Source organism: Heteronotia binoei, chromosome 8 (assembly GCF_032191835.1).
Source record: "Heteronotia binoei isolate CCM8104 ecotype False Entrance Well chromosome 8, APGP_CSIRO_Hbin_v1, whole genome shotgun sequence".
Taxonomy (NCBI): Eukaryota; Metazoa; Chordata; class Lepidosauria; order Squamata; family Gekkonidae; genus Heteronotia; species Heteronotia binoei.
This window is the reverse complement of record NC_083230.1, coordinates 25,466,100-25,493,994: the sequence shown is the minus strand read 5'-3', so window position 1 is coordinate 25,493,994 and position 27,895 is coordinate 25,466,100. Positions and strand designations below refer to the sequence as shown.

The following is a 27,895-nucleotide window of genomic DNA, read 5'->3' as shown; positions in this document are numbered from 1 at the left end:
AAGGTATTTGAAAGGGGACAGTGTACACATGGATGAAATACTAAGGGATCGAACATGAAGCCTTTAGTAGGAATGAGATATGCTCTGTCATGTAGCTATCAAACTTTGGTTTGCAACAGCAACTCAATTAAAGTGGTGAAGTGCCCAGTTTAACAGATGAAGAGGTATTCTTTTCAATGGAAGATTTTATGGAGTCTCCTGTTTCTTTGTACTTTTGTGTCCTTGGCATTCTGTACATGATCCCTGCTCCCTCTACTCTTTAGCTTGCCATTAGCAAATAACTCACTGGGGGAGTAGAATGGAGACTGTCATTGTGGAGAAGAGCTCTCTTTTCACTTTTCCTTAGGGTTGAAGGAAAGGCAAAGGTGATATTGTACAGATGCCTTTCAGAAACTCTTACAACCAGTAATAGCTTTTAGAATTGCCTCCAAAATGGGCAATGCGTACTCACTTGGAACGCAGAAATGACAACTTCCCAGCTTTTCGCTTCACTATTCACTGGAATTAGACTTGCGCCATACTGGCTTCTCGTTCCCACCAGCTGGCAATGAAATGAGTACTCCACAGGACTAGAGATGATGGAGACACTAAATTTAGCTGCAGGCCTGTTGTCTTGTACAATTTCAACATAATCTAAAGTGGACCAATTTCGAGCAGAGCCTCCATAGAACCTGTTGGTCATCACAAAGCTAGAGAGAAAAGGATCACAAAATACAGTGATTAAAGCTATAGAGGAAAAGCGTAAAGGTAACTGGTGGTAGATATGTGGATTCATTTAGATATCTGCCTAAAGCTGTAAATATGCCATTCAGATTGGGAGTGTGAGAGAGACCCCCCCCCCCCCAAAAAAGATGGTTTTTACAAACTGTGGTGCTGAAAGGTGCAAACATGTAACCTCTTTGTTTATTCTGGTTTACTCTTTGTTTATTGTGCTTTAATGCTGTGAGTCACCCTGAGGCTGCTTCGGCGGGGAGGGCGGGATGTAAATCAAATAAAGTATAAGTAGTCTCCTCCCTCCCCAAACAACAGAGAGGCTAGAAAACTTTCTGAGTTTGACGCTTCTGCATAGGAAGAAGGAGACATGTAGATTTTATTTGCCTTGGGAACAAAAAGAGGGAGAGGAGGGATTAAATGTGCAAAAAGATGGGTTTATTCAGAGAGGGGAATAAATGTTTGCAAGAGAACATATGCCTGAACATGAGAGCACCTGTGCTGAATAAGGCATGAGAGATGCAAATGCCTTTGTAGTATTTCCAAAATTACAAAGTTGTGTCTCTCCCAAACATCTTTTGGATGGCTCCCACAGACTTTCACCAATTCCCCCTTCTGCAGACTTCTGACTGCAGGAGGAGTCTGGCAGTCCTTCTCCTCCCCTGGAGCAATTCCTAGAGTAGACTGAAGTAACTTCTGGTTTTCCCCCAGAAGAGACATCATGCTGTTGGCATGACAGCAATTTTTGGGGTTTATTTACTGCCACCAATTGGCATGGCAGTGGGCAAGAAGGATTCCCAGCAAGAGGTCTCCTACTTGGCAACTCTACATGGGATCCTCATGACTCCTACACATTGTCATTGTTTACTTTCATCTTCAGATTGGGGAAATGCAGCCATAGATTCTGGGCCTGATCTTCTCATTCAATGTTAGTAGGTTGGACCTCATGTTAGAGAAGCTTGATCATTAAAATTCTTTACCCAATGACTCATATAAAACTGTCTGTACAGCTCAGATGCTGCTATCACATTTCCCCAAGTTGTACATACCCAAACACACATATTTATGATGACATACATACCTCAGTGTGGAATGAGGTTAAGATCAGCAGTGTCCCAATAAAAACATGTTTTATTTATTTATTTTAGTATATTTCTATTCCGCCCATTCCCCGTAGGGCTCAGGGTGGAGTACAACATATGATAAAACAATAAAAATACAATTAAAAACATTTTAAAAACAGACAACTCAACAGCACTCAGAGAAGTTTACCGTATCATTAAGAAGTTCACCGTATCATTATGTTATACAGGAACCAAAAAGAGAAAGCAAACCTCGACTACTGAAGGTTTAATGATTCTTCAGGGCATCTGCAGCTGGTCTTGGACCACTCATAAGAACGTAAGAACATAAGAGAAGCCATGTTGGATCAGGCCAATGGCCCATCCAGTCCAACACTCTGTGTCACACAGTGGCTGATATATATGTGTTTTTTTTTCCTATGCAAGACACTCTAAGGATAGCCTCTTAAATTCAGCAGGCATTTGTCTTGCTAAATTCTGTATGCAGTATAATAGAATTTGGTTGAATGGCCTTGTTGGTTTTCCATACTCCAGTGAATTCACTTTTGTCTCTTCCAGGGGCTGCAGTGCAATTGACTATGTTTTAATTTCCCCTTCATTGAAACCATATGTTAAAGATTTTACAATGGCAGATTTTATTTTCAGTGATCATTTCCCCCTTACCTTGACTCTTCAAGTTGGCCCTACCGCTTACCCTTCTTGCAACCTGACCTCACAACCCTCTGAGACTAATCCACTGCGTAGAATATCCCGGAATGATCGCACAAAATGGAAAACTCAACAATCTTTTAATTCTGGTCCTGCTGCAGAGTACAGAGCCTCCTTAATTAAGGCAACTGATCCCATCACGTCTATGTTAGTCTATAATTCTTTAATATCCTATCTGTCTGAATCACTTGGTGTTTTCGCACTCACGTTTTACTGGCGCCACGACCCTCCTGACGCCGGCGAATCTGCATGGATTTCGCACCAGAAGCGCCAGCTACTTCCGTCGCTAAGCCAGCGCAAACGTTTTCCTGCATCTTTGCGATTTCCGTTTGCGCTGGCTTAGCGACGGAAGTAGCCGGCGCTTCTGGGAGCGCCGGCGCTTCTGGTGCGAAATCCATGCAGATTCGCCGGCGTCAGGAGGGTCGTGGCGCCAGTAAAACGTGAGTGCGAAAACGGCCACTGAGTTTTAACCCTGGGTGCTCAAGTAGGGGGATAACCAACCTAGTAAGCCCTACACATTTATGGCTTGATCAAGAATGCAAGGAAACAAAAACCGTGCTACATAAAGTTTATAGCCACTATCATGACTCAAAGGCCCTAACTCTGCTGCCAGAATATTTTAAACTTAAGCATCAGCTGCACCAATTTACAATAAAAATCTGATTATATTAAGACCCAATGGGATGAGCCACAACCTTAAAGATTTCCAAAAAGTTCTGGGCCATAGTCTTGGATGCATTCCAAGTTGATGATCCCTCCATGCCTGTCATTTCTTCCTACATGTGGTTCCAGCACTTTTCAATTCTGTTCCATCCTGTGCTGAACCATTTGAGCTCCCTTTAGCAGACCTACCTGACTGGCCTCCTGTGTCACCGGAGGAAATTAAGGAACTGATAGCGCAACTGAAACCAGGAAAGGCTCCCGGCCCCAATGCCATCCCCTCTGAAATTGGAGCCAGACTGGTGGACCCCTCCTCTCACATCCCTGTTTACAACCATAGACAGAATCCCCTCAGTGTGGCTGAACGCGGTAGTGGTCCCACTATATAAAAAAGGTGATCACACTAATCCTGCTAACTACAGGCCAATTAGCTTACTATCTATCTTGAGCAAGCTTTACATTAAACATCTACTAATTATGCTCAATCTCTGGATGACACAGGAGAAAATTTTAGGCCCTGAGTAGCCAGCCCTGCCAGGAGACCCAACTGGTGGTACCCCACACACCAGTCTAACTGTGGGAGTCTACACACAACCCCTGGTTCCGCCTGCACCTGGACTTTGCGGGGCCTTTCCAGGGGCAGACGTTCTTCCTCATTGTGGACTCCTACTTGAAATGGCTCGAGGAAATTCATGTGGCATCTACCTCCTTCCGGGTCACCATAAAGGCTCTCCGCAAGGTCTTTGCAACCCATGGCCTGCCAGACACCCTTGTCACCAACAACGGGATGGCATTCACATCAGGTGAGTTCCAAGACTTTTGTGCCCGAAACTTTATCAGACACATCAGGACAGCCCCCTTCCACCCAGCCACCAACGGCCAAGCAGAAAGGATGGTGTGGTCGACTAAGGAATCACTCCACCACACCATCCAAGGGGACTGGGAGGCCCACCTTGCAGAGTGCCTACTGGCCCATCACTCTATCCCCTGCACTGCCATGTGCCACAGCCCAGCTGAGCTACTAATGGGTAGTATCAACCCACCTGGACCAGATGCGCCAAGACTGAGCCCTAGATTTACAGGAAATGCTGGAAGCAATCTGGGCGCCCTATGGGTTTGATACTGGGGACTCAGTCTTTGCCAAGAACTTTGGAGGAGGGCCAAATTGGATTCCAGCCTGGGTTGCCCGGGTGTTGGGATCAGTAATGTACGAGGTAACCACGGAGGGCACATCTACGATTAGGTGGCACATCAACCAGCGAATGTCATGAGAGGCCCCAGAGGACAAGATTGAGGATTACAGTCCGAGTGACCAGCAAGCCATTTTGACTTTTCCAGCGACCGAATCGGCTGTAGCAAAAACCCCAGCTCCGGTGCTCCCAACCGAATCAGAGGTCTCTGTGAATTCTGAACCCACGGCCGAAATCCCAGCATTGCTGGCCCCTCCACTAGCCACGCCTGAAGCTACAACCACTCCTCCACCCACTCCAGCACTCAGGCAGTTGATGCAGCAGCACCACAAGCCTGCCTACCTGAGAGACTAGGTCTGCTGAAGCTTGCGAACTTGGGGGGAAGAAACGTTGTGTATGAGGACTCAAGTGAGGACTGAAATGGGTGTTCCTGCCTGGCTCATTGGAGCCTGAAGGACTGAACTTGGGGACTTAGGAACAATGGGCAGTAGGATCCAAATCTCAACTGCCCTGCTCCAATCACAGGCCCCCTGCTGGTTTGAATGACCCAATAATGTGCTTGCGCCGGAACCCTGAGTTGTATATAGTTGGCCTCTTTGACCCAGTTCTTCAGTCTTTGAGTGCAGCCCATATACTATGCTGTACATAATAAAGAACTGATGATCACTACCACCTCGCCTCTTCATTGCATTGAACCCACTATATTATAAGGCCCATAGCTACAGCGGGGCACCTGATGGCCCAGCTCCCTGAGGACCCAGCCTCCTATCAAGCCCCCCCCCCCAACTCCCCTCCAGCCCAGGTACCCTGACTTCTCAACGGGGAGGGAGCGAGAAAGACAGGGGGATGGTGTGGGTGAAGCCAGGAAGCCAGCAGCAGACAGCTGGGCCAGACCCCCAAACTTGCTTTTCCTTGGGAGGAGTTGGACCATACCCATGCCATGCCAGGATCTTGGGAGCTCTTCTCCAGCCCAACACACTCTGGAGGAAACCGCTTGCCAGGGAAGAAGGAGGGCTGCATGGAAAGGGAAGGAGAGAACAGGCCCAGGCCCATCCTTCTGAGCCCAAATGCACCTTGTCCTGGGGAGAAAGGGGACGGGGGAGCAAGGGCAGCTGCCTCAGACTTTAATTTCTTGTTTTTTCACACCACACTGGCGCCTTGCCCTTGCTTGCCCTGCTCTGCCTGCCAGCATCCAATCCATTTCACACTTGGGGGGAGCAACAGGGCTGCTGCATGCACTGGACTGTACTTGAGACCCCGCTGGAGCTATGCCTACCATGCACACCCCATCCTCTCCTCCTCCAGGCCCCCTGGCCAAGGTAGGTGGAAGGGGGGGGGGAGTATTTTTTGTATTTTAATGTATAATGTTGTCAGCCCATGCTGTGCCCCAAGTGTCCCCTGAGTGAAAAAATCCTGGTCACAGCCCTTGTGGGGACCTCAAATACAGGGCGTTTTCGCACTGACCTTACTCCGGAGCGACGTCCCTCTTCACCGCGCAGCGTCTGCGCGGATTTCGCACCAATTGCTCCGCAGAACCCGGAAGAGCCGCAAAGTCCCGCAGCTTTTGCATCGCAAATGTAAACCGCCAAAAACCAGTTTACATTTGCGACGCAAAAGCCGCGGGACTTTGCGGCTCTTCCGGGTTCTGCGGAGCAATTGGTGCAAAATCTGCACAGACGCTGCGCGGTGAAGAGGGACGTCGCTCTGGAGTAAGGTCAGTGCGAAAACGCCCAAAGTTTGTGTACTGAGTAATCTGCAGATCAACAATCAATTCATGAGACATCTGGATTTAGAACTGATACGCCGGTTTTACAGTCACCATTTTACAAACTATGCTAAAAGGTACAATAGGTAATTTATAAAAGTACCTTATTTCCAGACTCTTGATCTTACTCACCGGGTTGGTGTATAGCAATGACAATCTAATAGCGGCAGAGGGGAGAAAATAGAGAAAATTTTATACCATTTTCAAAGAAAATCATCTTGATTTTAAAAGAACAAAATGCAATTCTCTCAATCAGTAGGTAAATGCGAAGAACAAACAGTGAAAAGACAGCAAATGAGCAAATGTGACGAAACTATGTTTAAGAGAATGCTATAATCTGCTTGGCCAACCAAAGGGGAAAAAATATGTGTGGAGGAGACCTTGATCTACAAAGATGTTAATCACTCATTTCACTCTTAACATTGCATTTCCTGAAAGAAGACAGACAGTACTGTAATACTGACGGGAGTTTGATAGCGGGTAAAAGACAGCAAGCTTAAGGGAAATGAGACCATTGCAGAGGAGACCATGGAAATAAGAAAACATCTGCATGCACAGTAGTCATGTATAATTATTCCCTTTGAAATGAACAAAAAAAGAAGGGCAGAAGACAGGGACAGGATGGTTCAGTCCTTTACTTGCACTTCATACAAGGTTGTTTATAAATTGAACAGCTACAATCTTTATATTTTTATAATGGAAAACCCGATTGAATCAAATTTATAAAAGCATAAAAGACATTGGACTTGGGTCATAAGAGGCCTTTGGTTCTTTCTGCAAGAGCTGTTCAGGGAGGTTTGAACACATGTGTCTGAATATATTGGGTTCAACAAACTCAGCTTTGTCTACATCAGGGGCAGGGAACAATGACTCTCCAGATGTTTCTTTGCCTACAACTCCCATCAGCCCCAGCCATTGGCCATACTGACTGGGGCTGATGGGAGTTGTAGGCAAAAAAAAATCCGGAGAGCCACTGTTCCCTACCCCTGGTCTACATGGACTGGTGGAAATTCCAGAGAAACTAAGGAAGATCCCCTAATTAGAGATGCCAAAGATTGAACCAGGAACCCTTTTGCGCAAAGCCACAGTCCTTTATGTTCCCTCCAACTAACCTTCTCACAAGTAGATTGTGATGACTGACTATAGATTGTGACTCATTTTGGAACTGCACGTTACATATAGTTCTGAGATACTTTAAAGGGACTGTTATTTTTGTAACAAGCAGGTATTGTAGCTGCAATGTGGAGAGGAAAACTGGCATGAGTAAAGCATCATATCTTAATCCTTTCCCTTTGGGCTATTTTATTCTTACCTTGGATGGTGCAGGAAATCTGGGTAACTGTAAACAACTTTGGAGGGGGACAATTTTGGGTGGGATAACAGCCAAGGGGAAAAGGTTAATGCTGCCCCCTACACAGCCATACCAGTCTCCACTTTCAAAATGCATGCTCAGTAGCTTCATTCAGTAAAAAGAAAAAAACCTATCCCTTTAAAGAACCGCAGAACTACGCATAAACGGCATGTCGTTCTGCCTTTGGCAGTGAGGTGAAAGCACATCTCTCTTTCTTCCTCCACAAGGAACATGTCCAGCCTTACAGGACTGGATACATAGGGAAGAAGACGTAACACGATTGATGTCAACTATCATTTTGCTCAGCCATGTACTACTTGTTAAAGGCTATTCATGTTGTAAAGGTATCCTACTCACGTGGCATTGGTGGGCAGGCATTCCGATAAATTAGTATCCACTTGGTGAGACGCAAACGTTAAATTGGATAGATCGATGAGTTCGCTGTTGTTGACTATGAGGCTGAAATGAGTGGCGTAAAAGAGGATGCATGGTTGAGACCCACTGAATGCATACACTGGAGCAAAGAGGCTGTTATCTTGCACTTCGGCAGACCTCAGTTGTCGCCTACTGTGCCCAGCTGCATTAAATTGCATGGGTACCTGGAAAAGCATAAGAACATCTGAAATTATTTCAAGAGAAAACAAAACTTGGAACGATAACACAAATATTGATTCAGTGCTGGCAATTCTAGCATCATGTAGATGCAGGCACACTTATATCTTGATTTTAATCATAGAATTCTATAGCAAAAAACCCAAAAAACCCTCAATAAAGTCAGCTTTTCAGATTCCAAACATGACATCCAGTAGATCTTAGAAGGGCTTTTGAGAGGGTGCTTGTAATTGCTTATCATATTGTTGGGAGACAATGCAGCAGCTAAAACTCTCCCTGCTTCTCTTAAAAGTAGTAAGGGGTGATGTATACCCCACTTGGCTCAGAACTGGGCTCCAATGGTTTGCTGATAAATCATCAAATACTTCAGGTTATCCCAAGTCTGATTCGTTATCATACTCTGAACCTTATGGCACTCTTATGTCATTGTTCACCAAGTGTATCCATCTCCAGTCCTCCGTGCCTCCCTTCCTCCTCTTCCCTTCCTCTTCCTCCCTTTATGGGCTTTGCATGTGGAGCTGAATGAGCCCCCCCCCCGCCCCTGCATGCACTCTGGCACCCCCAAGCACCAAGAATACAGAGCATCACTGCCCCAGACAGTGGCTAATAGCCACTGATGGACCTCTGCTCCATAATCTTATCCAATCCCCTCTTGAAGCTGTCTAAGCTTGTAGCTGCCACCTCCTCCTCTGACAGTGAATTCCACATGTTAATCACCCTTTGGGTGAAGAAGTACTTCCTTTTATCAGTTCTAACCCGACTGCTCAGCAATTTCATTGAATGTCCATGAGTTCTCGTATTGTGAGAAAGGGAGAAAAGTACTTCTTTCTCTACCTTCTCTATCCCATGCATTACCTGACAGTGTGGCACTTTTAGAATCTACTTTATGTTGTCGTTAAACAGTCAGTTTTAAAATACATATTAAGAAGTAAACTACAACCATCAAATACAGTAAGACTAAAAATGTTTTTCTAGCCTTCCTCATAGAAAAATCATCCAAAACCTTGTCAACATTTGTTTGTCTAAGTTTGTCACTTTCAATGTACAGAATGCTCAGCGCAGACAACCTCTCTTGAGACATTGTGTCCCTTAATTAATTTTTAATTCTTTTGAATCTTGAAAAACTCCTCTCTCCCGAGCAGTCAGTGACCATAAAGCTAAGCAATAGCTGCAAGATTGCTTCCACATTAGGAAAGGCCGTCTGAATTTTTTTCCTTGATATAAGTTGATAAAGGTCTGTATGAGACAGAGGGTGCTCTTCTGTAAGCCTGTGGCTTTGGCTCGCATACAGGTGAAAGTGCATAAGTTCATCAATAAATTTCAGGCCAATATCTTCTGGGTATGCTTCCATCAAGAGTTCAACTCCTTTCTGAATTTCTTGCTTAGATGCTGTCAGATTAGCAAGAATGGAAAACAATTGTGCAACATCACTGTACACAGTACTACTTCTTTTTAAATTGGCTTCAAGTGCATCTAATATAGGAATAAAGGATTTTATTCTGGCTTCAAGTGCATCTAATATAGGAATAAAGGATTTTATCCTGAACTTATCTCTTGAAGAAAGTGCATCTAAGGCATCAGGTGCACTTCTGTCATTTCTTTGCTCTTTGTCTCCTTGTTTTGTCTCCCTTACTCTTTGCCTCCTCGTTTTGTAGTTAACCTTTGGCAAAGTCGCTTTTGTTTGTTTCTCAAGCTCATCAAAATCTTCTCTAATTTTCCTTTAAAAAAATCCAGAAGTGAACTGTACAAACTTGCACAAGAACTCAATAACAGGTCTGGTTTCTAAAAGGCTTTGCTGACCTCGTGAAAACGATTTAGAACACGGGTCCAAGAATGTAGCATAAACACAAATTCCAGTCCTTCCATTTTCTGCAAAAGATTGTTAGCTTGAAGCCTGGTCTCCCCCTTCCCATTAACGTCAGAATACAAATGACTGAGGGCATTAGCGATAGCACTGTAACTTTCCAAAATACCTTCTGTAGCTTTTGCGCGTGCATCCCACCTAGTGTCTGACAAATATTTAGGCACTTTAGACTGAGGTGGCAAAAATGATTTTAGAACTGCCCGTCTCTTTGTGGAGGATGAAAAGAAGGTATAAGTTTCATTGATAATGCCAAAACAGTTCACTGTGTCAAGGCAGCAATCCACAGCTGAACGGCCCACCAGATTTAAAGAGCGACCTGCGCATAGAATAAATCTTGCAAATTGGTTTTTTTCTATGATTTTCTGCTGCATACCATTGTACTTACCAGCCATGTTGGCAGCGTTGTCACAAGAAGAAGATATTGAATTTATATCTCACCCTCCGCTCCAAATCTCAGAGTCTCAGAGCGGCTCACAATCTCCTTTACCTTCCTCCCCCACAACAGGCACCCTGTGAGGTGGGTGGGGCTGGAGAGGGCTCTCACAGCTGCTGCCCTTTCAAGGACAACCTCTGCCAGAGCTATGGCTGACCCAAGGCCATTCCAGCAGGTGCAAGTGGAGGAGTGGGGAATCAAACCCGGTTCTCCCAGATAAGAGTCCGCGCACTTAACCACTACACCAAACTGGCCTGCGGCATTTTCTAAAGTCAATTTCAAGCTGAGTAGTGAAATAGTTGAACACTAAATCAGCCATGCTTTCTCCTGAGTGGTCTTTTAGCTCAAGGAAAGTTAAAAAAATCTCTCAGTTGGCAAACCATCTTCAGGTGATACATATCTGATAATTGCCCCCCCTAGTCGGAATAAAGAGGCAGACACAGAATATTGGGAAACGGGCCACTTTATTTAATTAACACAATTAACACGGCAAGGGCAACCTACGGTGGGACAAGCCCTCATACCCCGCCAAGTCCCACGAAGGGCGAGACACCCTGCCCCCAGCACGAGCCATAAGATTCTGGCTAATGCCAGGCCAGCCAGGCCAAACCCTCCCCTAAACTTCAGCCCCGATACCCAGAAGGAGGCGAATTTAGGAGGAGGCATGAATACGATCCGCATTATACAGCATTGAGCCGTAAAGCCCATCTGCCGCTCCTGCGTATCGACTGCACGAACAGGTGCAGCTGCCTGGGTGCTCGCCTGCAAGGTATAAACCCCTTGCACCTTCTGCCACCGCCAATGCCAAGCCTCTGCTTAGGCAATGGCGCCCCACAGAGCAGCCAAGGCCACCCGCCCTTGCCGAATGTCGTGAAAGAAGGCCCGCTTACCCACATCAGCAGATGAATCACATCTGGCCGGCACTGCCCCCACATGCCCTTCCTACCAGGAGGAAGAAGGAAGGTACCCAGACCTTCACCAAGGCCACCACAGGGCCAGATTCGCCTTCCGTCAGGCCTGCTCGACCCCGCCGGGTCTCGAGCGTCCAGCCAGAACAGTGTAAAAGGCGCCCGGTTAGTCGGACTCCAGGCCACCCCCACACGATGGCCCGGAGCTCCGCCACCAACTTTGCAAACCAAAAAAGGGGGGGCTGCCCCACCAAACCACGATTATTCCCACAAGGGGATTGCAAACAGAGGAAGGTACCCAGACCAACCCCCAAAGGCCACCACAGGGCCAGGTAAGGCTTCCGTCTGGCCCGCTCGACCCAACCAGGCCCAAGCAGACAGCCAGACTCTAAAGTGGCGGCCAGGTGAGTTGGAATCCAGGCCACCCCCACACGATGGCCCGGAGCTCCACCACCGGCTTCAGACAAAAATGGGGGGGGCTGGCCCTCCCCTCCCCGATCAGTCCCACTAAGGTGAATGCTGACAAAGGAAGGTACCCAGACCGACCACCAAGGCCACCACAGGGCCAGATAATGCTTTCGACTGGCCCGCTCAACCCAACCAGGCCCAAGCAGCCAGCCAGACCTACCAATAATTGACGGCCAGAGGGGTTGGACTCCAGGCCACCCCCACACGATAGCCCAGAGCTCAGCACCGCTTTCAATAACGGTGGGAGCCGCAGCCAACTCATCCCCAGGCGCCACAGCGTTCTGCCACAGCCCGCACCCACAGCACCAAGGCTTTCGCTGGCAATCTCCTTGCATAATGGGCCGCCCCTAAAATCATATGGACTGGAAACGAATCCGCCTACCCTGGCGGGACACCCACCTCTTGCTGGTCAGACCTAGAAAGCCCACTGGTGCAGCAGTGGACGTGGCCCCCATTTGGAAAAAATGTTGCGGATCCTATACCAAGTCCATCCACCCTTAACCCGGGCCAGACCCATAACCGCCTGAAATGACTTAACGAGGGGGGGTGTGACTCTGTACACTCCCCCCTCCAGCCCATAGCATTGACGCTTACACCGTCACACACCGGCCCCGTTCAGGGACGAATAAGCAACAAGTGCCCATAACCACTGATCCGGTAGATCGGCATACCTGCAGCCCAACTCTTCCGAATTTGACGTCGCCATGTGACGCCCAGACCACCAATCGTTCCGGACAGCCAAATCGGCCTCTAGCCGAAGGATGTCAAAAACAGAAGTCGGCACGCCCGCAGAAAATCGTGCCGACTCATGGCCTGAGCTGTCTCAGGCAAACCCGGTTAAACCTCCTAGTATGAACGGCGAGGAGGCTCGCCATGCGCATCCTGCGCACCCAGCTCATGCAACAACCTTTCGACCACTTAGGACTCTAAATCCCCGACTGGATTTGAAACGCTAATCGTCTTGCTAAAAAGCCAAGGCGGCCAACTATGCCAGATAGGCCTCACCTTTAGGCCCAATATCAAACTGAAGCGCACAGAATGACATACAACCACCGCAACATTGGGTTGACTATCCTGACAGCGCATATGTCTCCCGTCCTACCTCATCGAGTGACAAGCTCGGCACCTGCCGTGTACCTGGGGACAAGGTAACACAACTGCCCTGCCACTATCGCCTAGCGAGCAACAGTGACTCCCGGAAAATTGGTTCCAGCAGAAAATCTGCCTCAAACCACCGACATAATGCTCGTCCCTTGTCTAGACAATGTGTCCATTGCGAGTAACAATCCCGCGTTATGCTTATCCTGAAAAAACAACACCTCTACTGCGGCACCGTAGAGTAAAGCCCTTACCGCGTTCATTACTGGCATGGACTTAGATATCAACGATTAAACAACGGGTGCTGCCGGCCAACTGACGCAACCAGCCATACGCCCATTAGCCATCCGCGCCCCCAAATCCCTATTACCATAACCATAGGAAAACTCAAAATCCTGGGTTCCCGCACATCCCCAGTACTGCTAATGCCGGTGCTACCGACCAGCACTCCAGTGCCACCGGCAAAGAACCTGAAACCGGACGACCCGGCCGCTCCAGAGGATACTGGAAGGACACTTCACAGAATGCCCACGCGCTAAACGGAACGGCATCCAACAATTGCCAGAAAAAGGTGACCCGACCATGAGCCGCTGCGGAAACTTGCTGTTAATGTGCAGCACGATGGGGGGGGGGGGGGAGGGACTGTATGGCACCAAAAGACGCCACAATCCAACTCCCCCCGAGGCCACCATTCTAACGGTGAAATCAGGCTCAACAAGCTTAAGAAACTAACTGCACTACATGCCATCTAGTATAATGGCTGTGAGTCGTTACCGAGCTGTTGTCCTCCCGTCGGGATTCGCGAAACCAACAATACCGAGTACAGTTCAATCCCCGCTGAAATAATAGAATGAACCCTGGGGGTGAACCCCTCGGACAGCCTCAACACTACAACGTACGAAAAAAGGGGGGGAGGGGTGACCGCCCCGGCACACAAAGGCGACCTAACCAGGGTGCGAAGCGCCACCCGCACCTCATTCCCAATTTTTTTTTTTGGCCCCCGCTGACATAATAGTCTGCCTCAACTCAGACCCGACCGACTACTCCCCATGCAGCTTGCCCGGGAAAAACCAATTAACAGGGCCATTGTTATCCGCTTCCGATTGGAAGGAACTTGCCCTTTCTTAGACCCATTGAAAGAAAACCAACCATTTCGACCGGAATTACCGTCGCCGCACCCACGCAGGCAATTAACCCGTAACCGATACAGCTGCCTTATAATGCCTCGTACCGCCGGACCACCACAGTCAGCAGCGTCCCACCGAACCAACGGCGGCTCGCCGAATCTGAAGCAAAGATCCATACGCCCGTCTGCCCGGACCCTTTTTAGTAGGGTACACCTTAACTCGAACCTGGGACCCTGCACATCAAGCAGCTGCTCAGCCAGTGGGAAACCGACCCAGAAGAAGGCAGGACGGTTAGCGAAGAAGAAAGCATAAGCCAGGCGGAAGGCCAGCAGCATCCCCATCTCCAGCCGCAAGGAACGGCCAGCCTGGCAATGGCGCCCTTTACTTGGGTGGGCAGGGGACCCCATCCACAAACCATGGCAGACCGTTCCCCAAAACCCCCGAAGAAATCTCCACTGCCTACCTCCCCAACAAGAACTCGGTCTTCCTTAAAGGTCTCCCTTTCGAGGCGATGACCTTAACAAACCCTGCATGGCAACCTCCATACCAGTCATGGCCGACCCGTCCGGGCACAGGGACTGACAGGACTCAGCCAGCCCAGACTAACCGACTCAGGGGAACTTCGTCACGGCAGGGGAAGCCCGGCCTTTCCCTACGCATTTCCCCACCAGCAAACGATCCATAAGACATAAGAGAAGCCGCGTTGGATCAGGCCCAACGGCCCATCTAGTCCCACACTCTGTGTCACAGAAGAACATAAGAGAAGCCAGCGGGATCATGCCAATGGCCCAACCCCTTTGTGTCACAGAAGAACATAAGAGAAACTATGTTGGATCGGCACATGGCCCATCCACTCCGTGTCACAGACGAACATAAGAAAAGTCATGCTGGATCAGGCCAATGGCGCATCCAGTCCCTCACTCTGTGTCACATAAGAACATAAGAGAAGCCATGTTGGATCAGGCCCAATGGCCCGTCCAGTCCAACATTCTGTGTCACATAAGAACATAAGAGGAGCCATGCTGGATCAGGCCAATGACCCATCCAGTCCTACACTCCGTGTCCCATAAGAACATAAGAGAAGCCCTGTTGGATCAGGCCAGTGGCCCATCCAGTCCAACTCTCTGTGTCACATAAGAGAAGCCATGCTGGATCAGGCCAATGGCCCATCCAGTCCAACACTCCATGTCTCCTAAGAACATAAGAAAAGCCCTGTAGGCTCAGGCCAGTGGCCCATCCAGTCCAACATTCTGTGTCACATAAGAACATAAGAGGAGCCATGCTGAGTCAGGCCAATGGCCCATCCAGTCCAACACTCCATGTCTCCTAAGAACCTAAGAGAAGCCCCACTGGATCATGCCAGAGGCCCATCCAGTCCAACGCTCCGTGCCCCATAGGAACATAATAGAAGCCACCTTGGATCAGGCCAATGGCCCATCCAATCCGACACTCCGTGCCACCTAAATGCATAAGAGAAGCCATGCTGGATCGGGCCAGCGGCCCATCCCGTCGCACACTCTGCATCACATAAGAACATAAGCGAAGCCATGCTGGATCAGGCCAATAGGCCCATCCGCTCCACCGCTCCGTTTCACAGACAAACATAAGAGAGGCCATGTAGAACCCGGCCCGCGGCCCATCCCGTCCAGCACTCTGCGTCACCGAAGAACATAAGAGGAGCCAGTCAAACGCTCCGCGCCACACAGTGGGCGCCCAGGAGGGTACTGCCCCTTCCCCCAATAGACCCCCTTTCCTCCTAAAACATACACCTTTGAAGAAGGGTAGTGGGGAACCGACCCCAATGAGACGCGGCCCGAGGCTGCGGCTACTTGCATGCGGCGGGCGGGGGAGGGGGGCAAAAGCGAATACAAAACCTTTCCAGACCCCCCTGCCCGCCGGCTGACCGCTCGGCTTCGTCCCGCTCGTTCAAAGGCCCTTCAGCCCTCAGGCCAAACGCCTCGATCCGCTCCCCATGGGAGCTTGTGGCCCCGACCCCGTCCAGGTCCTCCACAAAGCCGTCCAGCCCGATGCGGCCCTCATCCGCTCTCGGCCTCAGACACCAGGGACCTCCGACCAGGCCGAGAGCGGCAACGCGACTGATCTGTGAGGGCGGGGCCAAGGCTACAAAAAGCTCTGACGCTCCGCCCGACAGCCACTCCCGGATGGAGGGAAGCTCAAGCGCAGCCTCCCCTCCTTCCAGGGAGGCAAAAGGCGGCCCCGTGGCGTGCAGCCGCTTTGCGGCACGGCCTCTGCGGGGCCGAATTAAAGTCAACTGATCAGCATGTGAAATGTCAGGAGTGGAATCTACTGAATAGCTGAAATATCCAGCCTTTTTCACATCAGCCAGAACTGCATCCTTAACTTTCTTTTGCCATGAGTTGAATCATTTCCTCACATATCGTTTTTGACAAATAAGGATTGCCTGATCCAGAATGTCCATACCAATTGATACGAGCAAGTAACAATGGACCAAATTTTGCCACTAGTTCTAAAAGACCAAGATAATTGCTATTATTTGGAGATCCAAAGTGTTCATTGTCTCCTCTGAATGGTAAGCCTCATTCTACAAGAGTGCAGGTTACAGCAATAATTCTCTCCATGACATGCCACCAATACTGCTGTTCTGCTTTTATTTGTTCCTCTAGCTTGGAAGTTAAGGTTTGCCCTTGCTTCCTTGTTAGGTAGGCCAACATGGCATTCCTATGCTTCTCTGAGTTTTCATGAGTTTGGATAAGATGGGGGTTTTGCCAGTCATCGAACCCTTCAGTAGCTAAAGCTGTGGTAGAAGATGCAAGAGTTGGAAAGAGTTTACAAACTAAGCCATAAATAAATAAATATGTTGAGTCTGGCCAACATAAAAGCTCGGTGTTGATGTGGGCTTATTAGATTTGAGCAGTACTGGGCCATGCAAATTTGGGAAGGGGGAAGGTCCAAGAAGCGGGGTGAGAATGTACCCCTTGCTTCAGCAATTGTTAATTGGGAGTCAATATCCAGTATTCTCCTGCGGATCAAGTGAAATATGTAAGTTTCACTGCAGTTTGTCAATGAATCTAGATCGATACCAATTGATTTAATTTCCCTGAATACCGAACAGAACCATTTAGGGGTAAAAGGGTCTGCAAGTAATAGAGAAATCAGACTGTTGGGCAAGGGGTGGAAATGAAGGTGGGGCCAGTAATAGTCATCTGGATTAATTCCTCAAAGCCTGATACTTATCCTGATAGATTAGCCATAAGTGGATTCATTTAGCAATCATGTTTAGCAGGTCTGTTTAAAAAACAGAAAATCAAAAAATCTGACCTTATGAATAAAGATGGGCATGAACTGAAGCATGAACCAAAATTCTGTTAATCAGCTTGTGTGCTGAGAAAATCCTACACCCTCTGCCTTTCCTGTTGCCTTCTCATACAACTGTGAAAAGCAGACTGCGAGCATCAAAGTCAAAGGACTTTTCTAAAGCTTTCCACAGATTGTTATAATTATTAGAAGTGAATGTGAAATGTTAAATTTTTTAAACAGGACAAGGAAGTGGTTCAGATTTTTTATTAGTTAAGTTTTGAGTGTATATCTCAAACGCTATCTACCTGTACCTTCTTTTTATCCTTCTCATTGTAGCAGAAGGGAAATGCTAGTGATTCACCATATTTATTCATTCATTTGGATTTATATCCCACCCTCCCCACCGAAGCAGGCTCAGGGCTGCTGTGATACTGTGAAATACTGTGACAGGATAGATACAAAATTTTACTTTATGGCTGCAGTTGTTTGGCATGGTCAGGCTGTGCCCTAATTACACTGGTTTGTTTTGTAATGAAATGTTTTGATCAGATATTCTACCCTGAACTGGCTTTACCACGGGCTCGCCCCATGGTTGATCATTCAGATTATTGCTGCACATCAACCATGGAGTGGCTGGGCAGGTGGCAAACTCCCCCCCCCTTTTTTTTTGGTTTTTCATGCATGCGCATAAGTGCATAGCTGAAGCACAGTCTCCTTTTTGACAGCTCTGTGATCCCCCCAACCAAGTACTGCAACCCCTCTCAGTCTCCTTCGAAGATGGGTCAGAATGGGGTGCCAGTGACTAGGGAATGGAAGGCAGATGTCACTGTTTGATGGCGCACTTTTAAATCCAGAAGGAACAGCAAGAACATTGATTAAACTGCTCATCTGACCATAGCCTATAACTGTAAAAAAAACCTGATGTACTACTGAAGTAAAGACATCGGTAACATCTGTACCAGGGTAAAATAAAACTCTACTGCAGGGCAAACTGATAAAGCAGAAACTGCCCATCATTAACTACTCATGTAGATTAAATAACAAGGCACATTTATGGAAGAGTTTTGTTTTCTGCTCTGTTTTCTGTACAGCAAAGCAGATGCTTACTTTCCCTAGAAAACCTGCAGTTAGCTTCAACCAGTTTGAAGCAGTTCTGTAATTATTGCAAACTTGTATTCAAGTTGCATGTGTAGGAATGTGGCTGACCTCGCTTGGAAATAATTAAATGTATCGGCTGCAGCTACAAGTTAATTGTTAAAAAAAAAAAGCACTGTACAAAGAAGGAGACAGAGAAGGAGGAGGAAAAGGATGGGATGCGTTGCTCAGCTTGGGAGGTCCCTCTGTACATTCCCCTCCCTTGGGTGGTGGAAAGTGCCATCAAGTCACAGCTGACTTATGGTGACCCCCTAGGGTTTTCAAGTCAAGAGATGTCCAGAGGTGGTTTGCCATTGCCTGCATCCACATCATATCCCTGGCATTCCATAGAGGTCTCCCATCCAAATACTGTCCAGTGCAACCCTGCTTAGCTTCTGAGATTTGACTGGTTCTGGCTAGCCTGGGCCAAGGACAGGTAATACACGTTAAATTGGCAGTAGCCATGGCAAAACATCCATAAAGCTGAGATTACAGATGTATTCAGATTCTACTCATCCTAACTAAAGACTGCAAGGTCAACTTCCTACCACCTTCAGCATTTACTAACGCAGAATAAGTTATGTGCTGCACAGTAAAATTAGCCCTGCTTTTATGTGCATTTCATACATGACAGGTAGCGTAACATATTGTCAGAGTGGAAGATTAAGATCTGGGAAACCTAGGTGCAAATCCTCGCTCCACTGTGAAGGTCGCTGAGTGACCTTTGGCCAGTCATTCTTTCTGTCTAACCTACTATGCAGTAATGTTATGATGATATACAAAAGGCAAGGTAAAAACAGATATTCATGTTATGTTCATGTTGCCCTTGAAAAGAAAACACAACAGAAAAATTATCAGCGTCATGTCTTTCTGCAGTATTCTACTGTGTGCTCTATGGCAGGTTTACAACAATTTTGCAACACACTGATTCAGTAAAGTACATACTTTTAGGAGTAAATTGGCTATTTGCCATCAAAAGGTGACAGGAAGAACTAGGCTTAACAAATGCTAAAACAAGATTTGTTTGTATGTCATATGATTGCATTGTCTCAAATATTGCCTCATATTTTCAAGGAAGTTTTATTAAAATAAAGAGTTGCTGGTTAAGCACAGATGTGCTTCTAACTGCATCTGCAGTTCCTTCATTACAATAATTGACATATTGCAAATGAAACTCTGAAGGCATTTTAGAGATTAACTTTCCAAGGGGAGCAGAATCCACTTTGGCACAGGGCTGGCTGCTCCTTTTGGGGAGTGAATTTCTAAACAGACAAAATCACTGGGGTTGCTACGCAATCCACTTCTCATTTTTTCCCGCTCTTGTCCCTCCAATTCCTTAAAGTTTATGTATACCTTATGCAATTTTAAATACTAAACAGAAAAGAGTTAAAGTCAAGTTTGTACCTCAGTTGTGAAAACATAAGCCCCAATCCAATTAAAACCAGTCACTGCTAAGTCCCATTGAAATTAATGGAGCTTACATTACTGACTATGTACAAATTGTGGGCATAATTTCACAGAGGTTGCCAATCCAGCCACTTCAGTGGACATAAAGAATTTCAGCATACAAGCAAAGTCTCCAGGGGGCTTGGCTAATAACAATTGTAGAAATGGGGAAGGTCCACATGTACCATGGGGATGGGAGTTTCTTCTCCGTATTTAAATGAATGGGCATCCCATGCCACCACAGAGGGTGAGATCACATGAGAGATTTGGCCAGGCCTAGCCATGCCTCCCCTCCAGATTTAATGTGCACGATCACACACACACATCTGCCCCCTGAGTCCTGCCCATACTTACCTCGTCTTGGGATGGGATGGGACCAGATTAAATAAACATAATAAAATAAATCTCTAAAGCACATGCAGGCTGAATTTCCTGGCTGGTGTGCAGTGCACACACCACACAGGCACAGGAGCAGTCTGAACGCTCCCCTTGCACATGTGTGCTCCATGCCTCTCCCGGCAGCAGGGCAGGGGCTGTGTGATTGCGGAGGCATGCATCAAAGAGTGCTGGCTGTTTCAAAGCTGGGATACTGCTGTGCCAAATTCCCATTGTGATCCCACCCAAAGGGTGATTAACATGTGGAATTCACTGCCACAGGAGGTGGTGGCGGCTACAAGCATGGCCGCCTTCAAGAGGGGTTTAGATAAAAATATGGAGCAGAGGTCCATCAGTGGCTATTATGAACATATGAAGCTGCCTTATACTGAATCAGACCTTTGGTCCATTTATTTATTATTTATTTATTTATTTATTAATTTCATTTATATCCCGCCCTCCCCCACCTTGGCAGGCTCAGGGCGGCTAACAGCAATCCATAAAAACACACCATAATAAATAAAACATTAGAATTACATTATAGAACAATAAAACATTAAAACATTAAATTAAAAACCAGTCTAGTAGATACAATTATACTGCGGTATAGATCTTTGGACCGCATTGGCGGATCTTTAATTACCATTTTTCTTAGCAGTCCGAATATGCTGATTTAAAAAGGATGGTCTTGCAGGCCCTGCGGAACTGTTCAAGGCTCCGCAGGGCCCGCACTTCCTCGGGGAGTCGGTTCCATAGGGTAGGGGCCGCGATCGAAAAGGCCCGTATTCTGGTGCTCTGATATTTAATTTCCTTCGGCCCAGGGATAGTCATTAAGTTTTTCCCCGTTGACCTCAGTGCTCTCTGGGGTTCATATGGGGAAAGACGGTCCCTCAGGTAGGCAGGTCCTCGGCCATATAAGGCTTTAAAGGTAACGACCAACACTTTGTACTGGACCCGGTATATAATCGGCAGCCAGTGCAGTTCACGTAGTCCCGGCCATATATGCTCCCGTTTCGGGAGTCCCAACAACAGCCTGGCCGCCGCGTTCTGCACTAGCTGCAATTTCCGGGTCCGGCACAGAGGTAGCCCCAAGTAGAGGGCGTTACAGTAGTCTAGTCTTGAGGTGACCGTTGCGTGGATCACTGTTGCGAGGTCCCGGCGCTCAAGGAAAGGGGCCAACTGCCTTGCCCGCCTCAGATGGAAGAATGCTGACTTGGCAGTGGCTGCTATCTGGGCCTCCATCGATAATGAAGGCTCCAGTAAAACACCCAGACTCTTTACCTGGCGCGCTGCTTTCAATGGCGCACCATCGAAGGCCGGGAGAGCTATTTCCCTTCCCAGAGCGCCGCGACCCACGCATAGGACCTCTGTCTTCGCTGGGTTCAACTTCAGCCCACTCAGCCTGAGCCATGTCGCTACAGCCTGTAATGCCCGGTCGAGATTCCCTGGAGCGGGGTCGGGCCAGCCATCCATTAGTAGATAGAGCTGGGTGTCATCTGCATATTGATGACAACCCAGCCCAAACCGCCGGGCAATCTGGGCAAGGGGGCGCATATAGATGTTAAACAGCATCGGGGAGAGAACTGCTCCCTGGGGCACCCCACAATCCAGTGTGCGCCTCCGGGACCGCTCGCTCCCGATAGCCACCCTCTGTCCCCGACCTAGGAGAAAGGAGGAAAGCCATTGCAAGGCCAACCCCTCGACCCCAATGTCGGCGAGGCGGCGCGTCAGTAGCCGATGGTCGACTGTATCAAATGCAGCCGACAGATCTAACAGCATCAGTACCGCAACGCCGCCCCGATCCAGTTGCCGTTGGAGGTCATCTACTAAGGCGACCAGCACCGTCTCCGTCCCATGGCCCGGCCGGAAACCAGACTGACATGGGTCTAAGACAGAAGCGTCATCCAGAAACCCCTGTAGCTGCAACGCCACGGCCCTCTCAATAATTTTACCTAAGAACGGTAAATTGGACACCGGCCGGTAGTTCGCCAATTCGGCCGGGTCTGCTGTAGCTTTTTTCAGGAGAGGGCGGACCAAAGCCTCTTTCAGAGGTGTTGGAAAATGCCCCTCTAAAAGGGATCTATTTATGATGTCCCGTAAAGGGCATCTAAGCTCCCCTTGGCAAGATTTAATCAGCCAGGAGGGGCAAGGGTCCAGATCACATGTTGTCGGGCGAGCAGCAGAGAGGATTCTGTCGACTTCCTCCAGGCTGAGTGGGTCGAAGTGGTCCAGCACTAAACCTGAAGACAGGCACGGAGCCTCAATTTCACTCACTGTATCTAATGTGGTAGGCAGGTCTTGGCGGAGCAGCGAGATTTTATCTGCAAAGTATTTCGCAAATGCCTCACAGCCTATTCCTAATTCTCTAACATTTGGTTTGCCTTGTGGCAACGTTGTAAGATCCCCAATTATTCTAAATAATTGTGCTGGGCGCGAGTTTGCAGATGCAATCTTGGTTGCAAAGTAATCTTTCTTTGCAGCCTTGACTGCCACCTCATAAGACTTCATAAACGTTCTATAGGATGTTCTCGTTGCTTCGTCCCGAGTATGCCTCCACTGCCTCTCTAGTCGTCTGAGCCCTTGTTTCAGCTGGCGTAACTCCAAGGTATACCATGGAGCCAGCTTCGTGCGAGGGCGCAGAGGGCGCCGGGGTGCAATTTCGTCGATAGCCCTGGACAGCTGGCCCTGCCAGATTTCCACCAGGTCATCGAGGGAATTGCCAGTGGGCCAGGGATCCCTTAGGGCCGTTTGGAACCGTTCCGGGTCCATCAAGCCCCGAGGGCGAGCCAAAATAGGCTCTCCGCCCATACAGGGTTGGGGCGGCATCCCCACACGGGCCTTAAGGGCTAGGTGATCCGACCATGGTACCGCTTCTCCGGCGATATCGTTCACCAAAATCCCGGCTGCAAAGATCAGGTCTAATGTATGCCCGGCCTGATGCGTGGGAGTCGTGACAAATTGAGAGAGTCCCAGTGTCGCCATGGACGACACTAGGTCCATCGCCTGAGTGGAGGCCGTGTCGTCGGCATGGACGTTGAAGTCACCCAGGACCATAAGCCTCGGGTACTCCAACGCCCAGCCCGCCACTGCCTCCAATAGTGATGGTAAGGCGTTAGCTGGTGCGTTGGGCGGACGGTACACCAGCCAAACCGCCAACCCCTCTCCAACATCCCATGCCAGACCGGTGCATTCAATCCCATCAATCTTTGGATCCGGGAGAGCCCGAAAGGAGTAATCCTCCCGTATGAGTAGTGCTACCCCTCCCCCCCGCCCGCTCATCCGTGATTGGTGAAAGACCGAGTATCCCGGGGGGGACATCTGGGAGAGGGCTACTGTCTCCCCGTCCCTCACCCAGGTCTCGGTCACGCAAGCCAGGTCCATGTTCTGCCGTAGCAGAAACTCCCTAAGGGTTGCGGTCTTATTATTTATGGACCTGGCATTACATAACACCAATGACAGAGGCGAGCATTTCCTCTTGGTCCCACTACCTGCTACCATTGGGATGGGAAGTAGACTGGAAGGTGGCCGAGCACCATTTCGTCTCTGTCTCCTTCCCTTATATTTTTGTCTATTCCCACCGTCATATCTTCCCCTCCCCAGGAGCACTGGAAAGTCAGTATTGTCTTCTCCCCATCAAAGTCAGTATTGTCTTCTCAGACTGGTAGCAGCTCTCCAAGGTTTCAAGCTGAGGTTTTTCATGCCTACTTGCCTGGACCCTTTTTTTGGAGATGCCAGGGACTGAACCTGAGACCTTCTGCTTCCCAAGCAGATGCTCTACCACTGAGCCACCATCCCTCCCATTAGTCACAGTGTGTGTGTGTACGTGTGTGTATGTGTGTATATATATATATACACATACGCCCAGAGTCATTTTTTAATCCTGTCCTTCTTTCAGGGTGTTTGGAATACATGGGTCTAAGTTGCGAGTACGTGGTTATTTTCTGTTCTGCTTTAGTGCCACAACGACCTTGTGAGGTACCTTAGGGTGAAAGAGTGTGAGTGGCTCATGGAAAGGAACATAGAGCCAAGCTCCATGGCAGAGTGGAAACATGATATGTTTGTAGGCAAGTATTTTTAACTTCTTCCTGCCAGTATCAGTTATTTCATTTAAAAAATAAAAAGGAAGGTTAAAAAAATTCAACAAAGCAATTATATTGAAGAATTCACTTCCAGAGGATGTAGTGATTGTCACTAGCACAGATGGCTATAAAAGATTATTACACATTCAAATATGATAAATCAAGATGGGTAGCCATGTTAGTCTGTCTGTAGCAGCAGAAAACAGCAATTGTCTAGTAGCACCTTACTCTTGCTCTTTTCGACTTGTGAGACACAGGCCTCGTGGTTTTACTGTTTAGGCTAGCCTGGAAGGGATTTCTGAATAGTCATATTAGACAGCTCATCTCAGCAGCACAGATGCCTGGGATGAGATGATGCAATGCATACCAGTCTTATCAACAAGATATAGAATCACAGAATCATAGAGTTGGAAGGGACCTCTACGGTCGTCTAGTCCAACCCCCTGCACAATGCAGGAAACTCACAAACACCTCCCCCTAAATTCACAGGATCTTCATTGCTGTCAGATGGCCATCTAGCCTCTGTTTAAAAACCTCCAAGAAAGGAGAGCCCGAGGAAGTCTGTTCTGCTGAGGAATCGCTCTAACGATCAGAAAGTTCTTCCTAATGTTGAGCTGGAAACGCTTTTGATTTAATTGCAACCCATTGGTTCTGGTCCTACCTTTCGGGATCACAGAAAACAATTCCACACCATCTTCTAGATGACAGCCCTTCAAGTACTTGAAGATGGTGATCATATCACCTCTCAGCTGCTTCCTCTCCAGGCTAAACATCCCCAGCTCCTTCAACCTTTCCTCATAGGACTTGGTCTCCAGACCCCTCACCATCTTCATCACCCTCCTCTGGACCCATTCCAGCTTGTCTATATCCTTCTTACAATGTGGTGCCCAAAACTGAACACAATATTTATTTATTCCAGGTGAGGTCTTACCAGACCAGAGTAAAGCGATACCATCAAATCACGGGATCTGGACACTATACTTCTGTTGATACAGCCCAAAATTGCATTTGCCTTTTTAGCCACCGCATCACACTGTTGACTCATGTTTAGCATATGATCCACTTAGATCCTTTTCACACATACTACTGCTAAGACAAGTCTCCCCAATCCTATAACCATGCATTGGATTTTTCCTACCTAAATGCAAAACTTTACATTTATCCCTGTTAAAATTCATTTTATTGGTTTTAGCCCAGTTTTCCAGCCTGTCAAGGTCATCCTGTATCCTGTTTCTGTCTTCTTCTGTGTTTGCAACCCCTCCCAATTTAGTATCATCTGCAAATTTAATAAGCATTTCCTCCAAATCATTGATAAAGATGTTGAACAAAACAGGTCCCAGGACAGATCCTTGAGGCACTCCACTTCTCACTCCTTTCCAAGAGGATGAGGAACCATTCACAAGCACTCTTTGGGTGCGATCTGTAAACCAGTTACAGATCCACCTAATGGTAACAGGATCCAAACCACATTTTACCAATTTGTCAACAAGGATAGTATGTGGAACCTTATCAAAAGCCTTACTGAAATCAAGATAAACGATGTCTACAGCATTCCCCTGATCCTGTAAGGTAGTCACTTTCTTAAAAAAGAGATCAGGTTAGTCTGACATGACTTGTTCTTGAGAAAACCATGCTGGCTCTTAGTAATCACATCCATTCTTTCTAAATGTTCCAGGACTGACTGTTGGATGATTTGTTCTAAAACTTTTCCAGGTATAGATGTCATGCTGACGGGTCAGTAATTACCCGGATCCTCTTTTTTCCCCTTCTTGAAGATGGGGACAACATTCGCCCGCCTCTAATCTTCTGGCACCTCTCCTGTTCTCCAAGAATTCTCAAAAATAATAGCCAGAGGCTCAGAAATTACATCCGCAAGCTCTTTTAGAACCCTTGGATGCAATTCATCTGGCCCTGAGGACTTAGTTTCATTTAAAGAAACTAGGTGTTTATGTACTACCCCTATGCTGATCCTAGGTTGGAACTTCATACCCTTCTTATATGTTCTGTTTTTGCCATGTTGAGCACTGTTTCCCTCAGAAGAGAAGACTAAGGAAAAGTAGGAATTGAGCAGTTCCGCCCTCTCTTCATTACAATTTCACTTTCTTGCCCTCGCAATGGGCCTACCACATCCTTGCTCTTTTTCTTACTCTGAACATAAGAAAAGAACCCTTTTTTGTTGTTTTTGGCCAGCCGAAGCTTATACTGAGCTTTAGCTTTCCTAACTTTTTCTCTACAAGCACTGGTGATTTGTTTATATTCATTCTTGGTTATAAGGTCCTCCTTCCAATTCCTAAAGGAGTCTTTTTTTATTTCTCAAGTCTTTAGAGAACTGTTTATAGAGCTACTTTGGCTTCTTGAGGCTTTTTCCATTTTTTCTTCTAATAGGAATCATCTATGATTACGCTTTCAGTATTTTGCTTTTAAGAAACTCTCACCTCTCCTGAACCCCCCTTCCTCCTAAGTATTTCTGACCATGGGATTTTACCCAGCATAGTTCTAAGTTTATTGAAGTTTGCCTTTCTGAAGTCCAACCTATAAGTCTGATATCATGGCCCAGGGATATGATTTAGGTTATAAAAAGCCATGTGCTTGACCACTCAAGTGTGTCTCTACAGCAGTGTTTCCCATTTACTGGGTCTCAACCCAGTACCAGGCCATGGCTGCCTCTATACCGAGCCATGGATGCCTCCCATAGAGAAAGCCATGCTGCCCACGCTCTCCCTCCATCCCTTTGCTGCATCCCTCTCCCCGTCGGCCTTTGGCCTACCCCCAAGTCGGCTCTCCTCCTGCTATCCTTCCACTTCCCTCCAGCCAGGAGGAGGGTCGGCCCGGGGGTGGGGCAAAGGCTGAGGGGGAGAGGGATGCAGCAACAGGATGAAGGGAGGGCTGAGAGACAGGCAGAGGGGTGAATAGGGAAGGGAGAAGGCACATGGGACGGAGGAGTGGGGCAATAAAGGGGGAAATACGCTGGCCAGAGGGAAGCTTTATTTCCCACTCCCCCCCGTCAGTCAGTCTTTTCCCTGTTCATTCTTTCTTTCTCGTTCTCTGCCTTTGTGTGTCAATCAGTCTTTTCCCATCTTCTCTCTCTCTCTTTCTGTCAGTCAGTTCCTTCCTTCCTTGCCACTGCTAATCTGAGTAGACCTGGGGGCGAGGGAGAGAGGAAAAAGCTTGAAATGCCCTGCCATTTCATATTTTCCCAGGCTGAGAGCATTATATATTTTTAGTTTTCTGCATGTGATCCTTGTGCTTTTTCGTGATGTTTTATTTTTAAGATTACATTGCAAAATCCCACTATTCTCCTACCTTTCCTAAACAAATTATTGCAAGAGTTTTAAGCATGTTCATATTTTCCTGTCTCCCGGCTCCACCCCAAAGTCTCCTAGCTCTACCCCCAAATTTTAGTGGGCTGCGAGGGAGAAGTGTAGAAATAACTGGGCCATGGGGAGGGGGAAGTTTGGGAAACCCTCCTCTACAATATCCCCACTTTGCTGTTTGAGCCATTCCCAATTACCTAATTGGGCCCTATTATGGCTAGTGATGCTGGTCATCTCTGGCTCCCCCCCCCTTATTGTTTTCACTGCTGGACCATTCCTTTTGCAGTCTTC

General features: G+C 47.7%; 1 protein-coding gene across 1 annotated transcript in view; it reads right to left on the bottom strand.

The window, feature by feature from the left end:
* Window positions 1-27,895, bottom strand: part of LOC132575859 (V-type proton ATPase subunit S1-like) — a 96,133-nt gene that overhangs the window by 5,482 nt on the left and 62,756 nt on the right. The window contains exons 7-9 of the mRNA XM_060244546.1: window positions 7,825-8,066; window positions 6,220-6,273; window positions 452-689 (exon numbers count right to left, since the gene is read on the bottom strand). Coding sequence (XP_060100529.1) covers window positions 452-689; window positions 6,220-6,273; window positions 7,825-8,066 — 534 coding nt within the window. The remainder of the gene's footprint in view (window positions 1-451; window positions 690-6,219; window positions 6,274-7,824; window positions 8,067-27,895) is intronic.